The following is an 11,607-nucleotide window of genomic DNA, read 5'->3' on the forward strand; positions in this document are numbered from 1 at the left end:
CTCTGTCTCAAAAAACAAACAAAAAGGCTTCCCAGCAGCACTGGTGCCACAACTGACATAGCAGCTGCAGCTAGAACAGTTGAATTTCCTGGCTGCTCTCATCAAATTGGGTCAGAGTTCTGTGTGGCCAGCACCATCTCACCAAATCTCCAGGCTCCCCGCTGGTGGGTCAGCAGCAGCTGGTGTGACAAAGCACTGGCCTCTGGGAGCTAAGCCCTGGCCTGGGTCAGCTCTGCAAGGGTGCTTTCCTCCTTCCTGCAAGCTCTGCTTTCCATTTTCCTTCTTTTTTTTTTTTTTTTTTTTTTTTTTTTGAGGCGGAGTCTCGCTCTGTCGCCCAGGCTGGAGTGCAGTGGCGCGATCTCGGCTCACTGCAAGCTCCGCCCCCCGGGTTCCCGCCATTCTCCTGCCTCAGCCTCCCGAGTAGCTGGGACTACAGGCGCCCGCCACCTCGCCCGGCTAGCTTTTTTGTATTTTTAGTGGAGACGGGGTTTCATTGTGTTAGCCAGGATGGTCTCGATCTCCTGACCTCGTGATCCGCGCGTCTCGGCCTCCCAAAGTGCTGCGATTACAGGCTTGAGCCACCGCGCCCGGCCTCCATTTTCCTTCTAAGCTGCCATCACTTCATGAAATCCCTGGGCTTCCCTCCTCCAGAGTTGGCTGGGAAGTGAAACATGTTCCCAAGACCAGCCCCCGGATCATTTGCCTCAAAGGTTTTCCTTGGAAGTCACAAACGTTTCAAGGAATCTCAAATTTTACAAAGTTTGAAGTGTGGGCATTGGTGGCCTGTGGCTGTGTTCTCTCTCTGTAGCTGTTTTCTCCCTACATCCCTGAAAGGAAGCTGAGCCTGCTCCTCCCTCCACAAACCTCCCTTTCCAGGGCCCAGGGCGTGGAGTACTGTGAGGGCAGTGTGCTAGGCGTGACCGTGCTCCTGGCCTCCAGGCCCATCTCCCTCTGTCCTCTAGCTCAATAAGGCCCTGGCCTATTTGTGTTAAACAGGCAGTCGGACCTAGAAAGAGCAGACAATCTCTCTGGGTCACCATTCTGGCTAGGAGCCGGTCTCCTAACTGGGATCCAGGCCTTCTCCCCTGTCCACGTGAACTCCCAGGGGCATAGCCTGAAGTGTTGAACACAGCACTGGCCAAAGAGATGTCACCGTGGGAACCGAGGCCCTCCTTTCCCTCGTCTGCTTTCGTGGGTTCAGAGGAGCTGAGGCTTGTCTGAGAGGAGGTGGAGTGCTGGTTTTCACCCTGGTTGGTGTTCTTTGCTTTGAGGGCACTTAGAAAGCCAAGCCCAGCCCTTGCTCCCACCCTGCACACAGTGGAGAGACTCTTCTAGGTATGCTCTTGACTTCTGCAGAAGTAGTGGGTGGCACGGAGCCAAGAGGAAGTGTGACTGAAACTGTCCACTCATAGCCTGGGTGCCGCATTGAGAAGGCTTGGTGGGAAACTAATGCTGTGGCTGATGCAAGCAGCCAGGTCCCAGGGCTGTTTGCTGTCCTGCTTCCTCCCTGTCCCTGGGACTTGGGGGAGGTGCTGGTCCTGGCCTGTCGAGGCATTGTTCTCTGGACTCCCTCTTTTCCCAGATGAGCTTCCCTTCAGGGGAGGGGTTTCCAGCCCCTGTTACCCTGAGGGGCTCACAGCCCTGGAAGAAGTGTCTGGATTAGTCAGAGCACTGGGAGCTTCTCTCTCCCCAGGCGGCCCCCAGCCCAGGGAGCCTACGCCTGTGGGAAGCCCAGGAGTCACTGCCCTGGAGCCTGTGCTTTGTGCCTGGCCCTGCGCTCAGAGCTTTGTAGTCATTCTCACCTCAGTCTTCACTGCTGCCCAGGGAGGGACCTTTCTAGAGAGGAAGGCAGGCCCTGGCCTTCAGTCCCATGTCCAGGTTCTCACAGCTAGTAATACAGAGCACAGCCAGGATTTGAACTCAGCGCTACATAATTTCAAAGTCCATGGCACAAAGGACTCTGTGAGCTGGATGGCTCCTTTCTTAGCTGCTCAGGTCTGTGGCTTGGTGGGACAGCCTGGATTTGGGAGATGGTGAGGCTGTGCAGTGGAAAACTGCCTGAGTGGCGCCCATTGTCCGGGTGTGGACTTGGATGACTGCTTACCTCTCAGGGAGCTACAGCTCCCCATCTGTGAAATGGGACAGCACCTTCCTTTTTTTTTTTTTTTCCTGAGATGGAGTCTTGCTCTGTCACCCAGGCTGGAGTACAGTGGTATGATCTCGGCTCACTGCAAACTCCGCCTCCCAGGTTCAAGCGATTCTCCTGCCTCAGCCTCCCAAGTAGCTGGGACTACAGGTGCCTGCCACCACGCCTGGCTAATTTTTTGTATTTTTAGTAGAGACAGGGTTTTACCATGTTAGCCAGGATGGTCTTGATCTCCTGACCTTGTGATCTGCCTGCCTCGGCCTCCAAAGTGCTGGGATTACAGGTGTGAGCCACTGCACCCAGCCAACACCTTCTTTATAAGGTCACAGTGAGGGTTAATGAGATCCTATACATGAGAAGGTTTTGGTAACGGCAGATGTTTTCATTGCCAGACTTTAGCTGGCCTTGCAGAGCTGATGTCGGGTAGATGGGCCCCACTGAGGAGCAGCCTCGTCCTTTGCTTTCTGGTGTAACCAAAAAAGCCTGCCTTCTGCTCCCCAGGGTTGCTTCTCCCAGGAGGTGTGAGCCTACCTGGAGGAGGCTTAGGCACAGGGATACCTGCTGGAGGTCTGAGCGTTGGTTGAGCACCTCCTGTTTGTAGGATCCTGTGCCAGAGCCTGTGGGGAGGTGGAGAGAGGCGAGGAGACACAGCCTCCACCCCTGAGAGACGAGACAGTTCCCTGCAGCCAGGCTGTGCCCATTCATCTCAAGCCCACAGCTGGGCTGCTGGCTGCAGGGTCTGGAGGGCAGTGGGGAAGGTGGCAGACAGAGTAGCAAGACCCCCACTTCCCCGGCTTTGTTCACAGACCTGCGTCATCCGGGCCTGGGACCGCAGCAAGCCCCTGCTCTTCTGCCCGGCCATGAACACCGCCATGTGGGAGCACCCTATCACAGCGCAGCAGGTAGACCAGCTCAAGGCCTTCGGCTATGTCGAGATCCCCTGTGTGGCCAAGAAGCTGGTGTGTGGAGACGAAGGTGGGTGTCTTGCCAGGCTCATAGCCCATGGCCGTAGAAGGGGCTCAGCTTTGGGGTCACATCTCAGTTCAGTTCCTGGCCTGTTATGACCTTAGCAAACCATTCTCTGAGCTTAGCTTTCTCAGTTGGAAAATGGGAATTGTAATTCCTGCCTCCAGATTGGTAGGGTAAAATGGGATGGACCATGTAAAGTACATGGTAGAGTCCCTGGCACGCAGCCCACACGTAGTTAAGGATGGCTACTGGAACGATTCCCAGGGCCTCACCGGGGGTCTCGGGAGAGATATGATGTGTCTGACTCAGGCAGAGACAGACCTTGCCCTCTCAGGCCTTGGGCTCTCGGTGGAGCACTCAGGGAGCAATGGGCAGGGGTCTGCAGGGCTACAGGCACTGTCTGCCTGTCTGGCTACAGCGGAATTTTGCTCCCAGGTCTGGGGGCCATGGCTGAAGTGGGGACCATCGTGGACAAAGTGAAAGAAGTCCTCTTCCAGCACAGTGGCTTCCAGCAGAGTTGACCTGGAATTTCTGTCATGGTTGTCCCTCTGTATTCAGCATGTGTTCAGGCCAAGTCGGTGAAGATGGATGTTGGCAAAATAGGAGGATTCCCTTATTTGCTGAATGGGGGGCCTGCTCTGAGCCTCCCCAGGGGCTGGGCCTGCTCCAGGTTATACTGGACAGAAGGCTCAGGTCTCAGCTTCTTTCAACCAAGAGAGGCCGCTGCCTAGAGCCCATCCCCACCTTTTCCTGGATGGGCGAGGCAAGCCAGGAGAGCAAGCAGTGTTGTCCTCACTGGAGGAGGACTGAGCGACTGGGAAAACTCGGCTCTACATCTCACCCAGAATGACTTTTAGAAACACCACAGCTGGAGAGTCCTGGCTGAGCCTTGGGAGCTTCAGCTCTTTGGCGGGGTGCCCAGATGCCATGCGATCAGCGAAGCCTGCGAGTTGGCAGGACTCTGAGGTTTCCTGCAGACCATGCCATGAGATTGAAGGTGCGGGGAAATAAAGAACAATCACCGTTTAGGAGGCTCCATTCTTTCCCTATAACCCAACTGTGGTCCCAGAGACCAGGGGGTGTTGCCAGGTGTGGCTGGGGAAGGGTCTGGGTTGATGACTCACTGGTACTCTTTAGTCCCCATATAACATGGTGGTTAAGGATAAAGTTCTGAAGCCAGAAAGCCCCTAGTTCCAATCCCAGCTCTGCCACTTACTGGCAGTGGGAGTTTGGTTCAGGACTTAGCCTTCCTGACCTTCACTTTCCTCAGCTATCTTGTTTCCTACCCTCAGGGAGTTGTTGAGAGGATTCGGTGAAATTATGTGTGCAAAATACCCATGCCACTGAGTGCCTGGGACATAGTAAATGTCAAATCAATGGAAGTTAAAACTAGGCATGCTTATATGCCAGAGAGCTTTCCTAACATTTACTGCAATGCCCCATCTCATTTTGGGAAAAAGAAAATCCTGGATGCTAAGCTGACACATCCCTTTATGCAGGTGACAGGTAAGCAGCCAGGAGGGTTGACCCTGCCCTGGGTCCCAGGCCTCTTTCCTGCTTCCTGGTTTCCTCTGTTCTCATCCTTTCAGCTTTGCTGGACCTGAGGCAGGGGCCTGGGTGTCTGTGACCCCCCGACCCCCAGTATACATGACCAAGGGAAGTAGATCCAGAGACACCATGCACTCTGGCCCAGAAACCCTCTGCTACCCAGCTTTTGACCTAATTGCCATTTGGTGTGGCTACAGTGGGGAGGGCTTGTCTGCATATTTGGAACTGAGCCTGAGGCTGGCTTCCTGCCCTCCGACTTCCAGGCCAGGTATAGGGGACATCCCACGTGGGCTCTGAGAACGCTGAGAGTAGAGGTGCCTTGAGGGGACCAGGAAGCCCTCTGGCTGGAATCAGTGCTCCAGCAGCCTCCACAGCCTTTATCTCAACAGCACTTGACTTCACCATGTGACCCTTTGGGATAAAATTGCCTTAGGGCACGAAATAAACTATAACTAGTAACATCAAGAACCAACTTCTTTGGCTAGCTTGGGGATGGGGCCTGAAGGGAACCTGGGTAACTGAAACCCGGGGATGGTCCTAAAAGTCCATTTCCAGGGTTTCCAACTTCCTTCTTGTCCACATTGCCCTTCCTCTCCCTCAGCAACCCACCAGTAAATGGTGAGGCTTCCCAATTTTATTTTTATTTTTATTTATTTATTTTTTGAGACACAGTCTCGCTCCGTCGCCCAGGCTGGAGTGCAGTGGTGCAATCACAGCTCAAGCCATTCTCCCTCCTCAGCCTCCTGAGTAGCTGGGATTACAGGTGCCCGCCACCACGCCCAGCTTATTTTTGAATTGTTTGTAGAGATGGGTTTTGCCATGTTGGCCAGACTGATGTCGAACTCCTGACCTCAAGTGATCTGCTGGCCACGGCCTCCCAAAGTGCTGGGATTATAGGCGTGAGCCACCGCGCCCAGCCACTTCCCAATTTTAACAGAAACTGATACCGTTTTCTGAGTATTCATCATGTGTGAGGATCTATGCCAGGCATTTTAGGGAAGGCAGTTGCCCAGGGAGATCAACCAAAAAGTGCCTGTGTGAAAAGGCCATGGGAGCAGGGAAGTTCACAGGCCACTGTCCCAGAGCTCTGAAAACAGCTGTTGCTGCTCAGTAGGACTTTGCCTTGTTGGCTAGAAGGGAACATAGATCTCTGTGGACTCAGGCCAGCTGGAGGCCCCTGTCCCTGGGGGTTCGCCTCTCCATCTCCCACCCACAGCAGTCCTGCATCCCTGCTGCTCATTTTGAAGGGGGGGTCTGTATGAATGGGGCTGGGCTGGGCCTAAAGAGCCCAGCTGTTGCCTGAGCCAGACTGGAGCTAAGAGGAGCAGGTGCTGCATTTAGCTGGCCCCATCTGCCAGCGAGGTGCTGAGTGGGAGTGACAATCACCGCTTTCCCCATGAGGTGTCCAAGCACTGGAAGTTATCTTCATCTTGGGGAGAAATGTTTCTCAGAGAAGATTCTAGCCTCCCTGATATTTTTATAGAATTCTGGAAGTTTCAGAGAATAGAACATTTGGGTCTGAAACATGCACTCTTGTGTGGCAGCCATGAGCCCTTCAAGGCTGCTGTGGATGCTGCTGGGTGGGAGGCAGAAGCCTCCAAACCAAGGCCCAGCTTCCACCCTGGGCCGCCTCCAGCCCTTCCTGCACCCCGCTGCGCTGGTCAAGTCCCGCTGCTGCCTCCCCACTGCCTCAGATCAGGCCCAAATTCCTGGGCAGTATACACCTGGCCCTTTGTGATCTGGCTCCTGCCTACCCTTCTAGCCCTGCCCTTTACCACACACGCCAACCCTGAAGGGCTCCCTATTCTCTTGCCAGGCTGGACGACCTTGAACTGGCCAGGCCTCTTGCTTGTGTACATGCTGCTGCTTTTACTGGGACAAGACTGACTCCCACACATGCCTCTGGATGTACCTGGGTGCTACCTCCTTTGGAAAGCCTTCCCTGGCTGACTGCATCCTCCTTGCCCAGGTTCCCATGGTGCTTCCTACTATTATTTTTAATTTTTATTATTTTTTTTGAGATGGAGCCTCATTCTGTCACCCAGGCTGGAGTGCAGTGGTGCGATCTTGGCTCACTGTAACCTCTGCCTCCTAGGTTCAAGCAATTCTCCTGCCTCAGCCTCCTGAGAAGCTGAGATTACAGGCATGCCACCACGCTCTGCTTTTTTTTTTCAGATGGTGTCTCGCTCTGTCTCCCAGACTGGAGTGCAGTGGCGCGATCTCGTCTCACTGCAAGCTCCGCCTCCTGGGTTCACACCATTCTCCTGCCTCAGCTTTCCGAGTAGCTGAGACTACAGGCGTCTGCCACCATGCCCGGCTAACTTTTTTTTGTATTTTTTTAGTAGAGAGGGGGTTTCACCATGTTAGCCAGGATGGTCTCGATCTCCTGACCTTGTGATCCGCCTGCCTCGGCCTCCCAAAGTGCTGGGATTACAGGCGTGAGCCACCGTGCCTGTCCTGATTGTTAATTTTTTTTATATATTTTTTTATTTTTAATAGAGACGGGGTTTCACCATGTTGGCCTCGCTGGTCTCGAACTTCTGACCTCTTGATCTTCATGCTTCGGCCTCCCAAAGTACTGGAATTACCGGAGTGAGCCACCGTGCCCTGCCACCACTATTTATTACAACAGAATTGTAATTGTCAGTTTACTTTATTTCCTCCTAACACTGGGATCTCTTGGAGAGCAGGAGTTGTCCTATTCCTTACAGAACCCAGCAAGTCACTCCAAGCTTGTACTGACAAAAAAGTGGTGTGTGTGTTGGGGCTATTGGTTTCTGCTCCTTACTGCACAAGAGACAAAATTTAGGAACCACAAAAGCAAAGATTGATAAATTTGACTATAGAAAAATAGGTTCACTGAGCAACAACCCAAAGTCAAGGTCAAAGGACAACATGCTGGGGAAATTATCTGCAGGTCATAAACAAAGGGCTGATTCTCCTAATATATAAAGAGTTCCTATGCATTGATGACAAAAAGACCAAGGGCTGGGCACAATAGCTCACACTTGTAATCCTAGCCCTTCAGGAGGCTGAGGCGGGCGGATTGCCTGAGCTCAAGGAATTTGAGAGCAGCCTGGCCAACCTGGTGAAACCTCGTCTCTATTAAAATACAAAAAATTAGCCAGGCATGGTGGTGCATGCTTGTAATCCCAGCTACTTGGGAGGCTCGGGCAGGAGAATTGCTTGAACCCGGGTGGCAGAGGTTGCAGTGAGCTGAGATCATGCCACTGAACTCCAAGCCTGGGTGACAGAGCGAGACTCCGTCTCAAAAAAAAAAAAAAAAAAAAAAAAATTACATATGCACCTTACCCTTTGACCCAGCAATTCTGCTTCTAGGAATTTGTCCCACGGATAGACTCAGTTGTATGACATTATGTCTGAACAGGAGATTTATTGCAGCCTTGTATATGGTACTAAAAGACTGGAAACACCCTCACTATCTAACAGCCAGGAGATTGGGTAAATAAATTAGTGTTCCTTCATACACTGGAACTCTTTTTTTTTTTTTTTTTGAGACGGAGTCTTGCTCTGTCGCCCAGGCTGGAGTGCAGTGGCGCAACCTCGGCTCACTGCAAGCTCTGCCTCCCAGGTTCACACCATTCTCCTGCCTCAGCCTCTCGAGTAGCTGGGACTACAGGTGCCCGCCACCACACCCGGCTAATTTTTTGTATTTTTAGTAGAGACGGGGTTTCACCGTGTTAGCCAGGATGGTCTCGATCTCCTGACCTTGTGATCCGCCCAGCTCAGCCTCCCAAAGTGCTGGGATTACAGGCGTGAGCCACCGCACCCGGCCATACACTGGAACTCTACACAACCATAAAACAAAGTGTTGAGGAAGCTGATTTGGGAAGATTTCTGAGGTACATTGTTAAACAGAAAAAGCAAGGTGCAGAAGAATGTGTGTCACATGCACGCTTGTGTAGAAAAAATGGGGGTGGGGAAAGAAAAGGAGGATATATTCTTATTGACTTGTGTATGCATCAAATGCTTTTAAAAAGATAAACAGAAAAAAAGTCTATTGTTTTCCTCTTGGCAGGGGAACTAACTGAGTGGTTGAGAAACAAAGATAGGAGGCAGGCCAGGACTCTGTCTCAAAAAAAAAAAAAAAAAGGAGGTGACTTCATTTTTAATTGTTGGGCCAGATGAATACATTTTAAAAAGAGTTCCTTCTGGTCAGGCACAGTGGCTCACACCTGTAATCCCAACACTTTGGTAGGCCAAGGCAGAAGGATCAATTTAAGACCAGAAGTTTGAGACAGGCCTAGGCAACATAGTGAGATTCCATCTCTACCAAAAGAAACACAACTAACTGGACATGGTGGCACACACCTGTCTTCCCAGCTACTTAGGGGGCTGAAGTGGGAGGATCACTTGAGCCCAGGAGTCCAAGGCTGCAGTGAGCTATGATCATGCCAGTGCACTCCAGCCTGGGTGAGGAGTGAGACTCTGTCTCTAAAAAATTTAATAATAATAAGTAAAAATATAAAAAGATTTTTCTGCTCTTTTTGTTTGTTTTTTTAAGGTAGGGCCTCAGTCTGTCATCCATGCTGGAGTGCAGTGGCGCAATCACAGCTCACTGCAGCTTTGACTTTCTGGGGCTCAAGTAATCCTCCCATCTTAGCCTCCTGAGTAACTGGGACTACAGGTGCACGCCACCACGGCCCAGCTAATTTTTGTATTTTTGGTACATACGGGGTTTCACCATGTTGGCCAGGCTAGTCTTAAACTCCTGGCCTCAAGTGATCTGCCTGCCTCAGCCTCCCAAAGTGCTGGGATTACAGGTGTGAGCCCGGCCTCTTTCTGTTCTTTATCTAGAAGTTCTTAAAAATGATGGTAGAGAGTTAGTGCAAACAAACAAACAAACACAAAGACTTGGCAAAGGCATCTGGAGATTTTGTTTTTGAGACTGGGTTTCACTGTGTCACCTGGGCTGACTGCAGTGCAGCGGCACAGTCACAGCTCACTGTAGCCTGGAACTCCAGGGGTCAATCGATCCTCCCACCTTAACCTCCCCAGTAGCTGAGACTACAGGCACATGCCACCATGCCTGGCTAATTTTTTATTTTTTGCAGAGATGGGATTTTACCATGTTGCCCGGGTTGGTCTTGAACTCCTGGACTCAAGTGATGCACCTGCCTTGGCCTCCCAAAGTGCTGGGATTACAGGCATGAGCCACCATGCCTGGCCTTGAAGATATTCATCAAGGCCTTTGGAGTAGAAATGGGCCTTCTTTTCTTGTCACAAGCTAACAGAGGAAAATGAATTTTGAGTATCCTTGTGTGCTTTTCATAAGCCTTTAAGATCCCTGACCTCAAGGAGTTTATGTTCTTACGGGAGAAAGACTCACAATGATCAAATAACAGTAAACAACGAAAGTGAGACTGTGTGGCATGGACTCTACTTCAGAATTGAGCAGTCAGGGTGGGTCTCCTGGAGGGAACAGAACTTGGACTGGGGCTTACAGGAGGACCAAGGATACAAAGGGTGAAGACGTGCTGCCATGTGCTTGATGTAGGACACCCAAGGAGGAACTCAGGCTCCACGTGCTGGGGAGGTTGGGAGCTGTTAGCAGGGGAGGCACATGGTGAGTGTGGAGTGTGGTCAAGATCACCGAGGCGGTATGTGCAGAACAGACTGGGGCCGGATTGAGAAGCTGGAGTCTAGGAGGAAGCCAGGATGCTGAGAAGGGGAATCTAGGTTGTGCTGAAGGCCTTGACCACACCCTTGATTCTGGAAAAGGGGTGACAAAAGTGAGTAACAATGTGAAGAAAAATCAACACCATTAAAAACTGTAAAAGCCGTGGTCTTTCCCTAAGGTGGTGAGTGCTAAAAACAAAACACAATATCCAACAAACAAACAAAAACAACCCACTCTCCTTGTGGCCAGTGGGGGAGGGAGACTAAATGACACTGTGTGTGTGTGTTGGTGCAAGATTTATAGCAGTCTTCAGCCCCATCCACGAAAAATAATTTTGCTTTGTTTATTATAGTATAGTTTTTTTCTCTCTCCTGACCTCACAGTGTTGTTCAGTCTTTCCTTGTGGCCAGGCGCAGTGGCTCACGCCTGTAATCCCGCACTTTGGGAGGCCGAGGTGGGCAGATCACTTAAGGTCAGGAGTTCAAGACCAACCTGGCCAACATGGTGAAACCCTGTCTCTACTAAAAATACAAAATTAGCCAGGTGTGGTGGTACATGCCTGTAATCCCAGATACTCAGGAGGCTGAGGCAAGAGAATTGCTTGAACCCAGGAGGAAGAGGTTGCAGTGAGCCGAGACTGCACCACCACACTCCAGCCTGGGTGGTTTGGAGTTGGCTTAATAGGGTCTCAGAGCAGCTAAGGGGTAGAAGGAGATGGGGTGGGGAATAAAAGGATTTTTGAAGAATGTTGCTGAGAATTGTGAATTTGACACACTTTATGTTCTTCAAGAGACCCAAGTAAAGATCAAGGTTCTCTCTTTTTTTTTTTTTTTAGAGATGGAGTCTCGCTCTGTGGTCCAGTCTGTGGTCCAGGCTGGAGTGCAGTGGCACGATCTTGGCTCACTGCAAGCTCTACCTCCCAGGTTCACACCATTCTCCTGCCTCAGCCTCCCGAGTAGCTGGGACTACAGGCGCCTGCCACCACACCCGATTAATTTTTTGTATTTTTAGTAGAGACGGGGTTTCACCGTGTTAACCAGGATGGTCTCAATTTCCTGACCTTGTGATTTGCCCGCCTCAGCCTCTCAAAGTGCTGGGATTACAGGCATGAGCCACTGCGCCTGGCCAAGATTCTTTTTTTTTTTTTTTTTTTTGAGATGGAGTCTTGCTCTATCGCCAGGCTGTAGTGCAGTGGCGCGATCTCAGCTCACTGCAACAAGATCGAGGTTCTTTTTAAAGCCCTTTGCAATGTGTAATTCTCTGAGTGCAGCTGAGTAGGACTGAACTATGTGGTGGAGCCCTA

At 51.3% G+C, this 11,607-nt stretch overlaps 1 protein-coding gene across 18 annotated transcripts in view; it reads left to right on the top strand.

The window, feature by feature from the left end:
• The window catches only part of PPCDC (phosphopantothenoylcysteine decarboxylase), a 34,013-nt gene extending 23,968 nt beyond the window's left edge, over positions 1-10,045 (top strand). For 13 of the 18 annotated variants that reach the window (XM_073996387.1, XM_005560112.5, XM_073996386.1 and 10 more), the window contains 2 exons: positions 2,953-3,121; positions 3,551-4,141. In XM_073996387.1, the coding sequence (XP_073852488.1) occupies positions 2,953-3,121; positions 3,551-3,636 (255 nt within the window). In that variant the 3' untranslated portion in view covers positions 3,637-4,141. Of the gene's footprint in view, positions 1-2,952; positions 3,122-3,550; positions 4,142-9,738 lie in introns of those variants that run through there. The other 5 variants (XM_065548201.2, XM_065548203.2, XM_065548206.2 and 2 more) reach the window with 1 other exon arrangement.
• The last annotated feature ends 1,562 nt before the right edge of the window (positions 10,046-11,607 follow it).

This window comes from Macaca fascicularis, chromosome 7 (genome assembly GCF_037993035.2).
Source record: "Macaca fascicularis isolate 582-1 chromosome 7, T2T-MFA8v1.1".
Classification (NCBI taxonomy): Eukaryota; Metazoa; Chordata; class Mammalia; order Primates; family Cercopithecidae; genus Macaca; species Macaca fascicularis.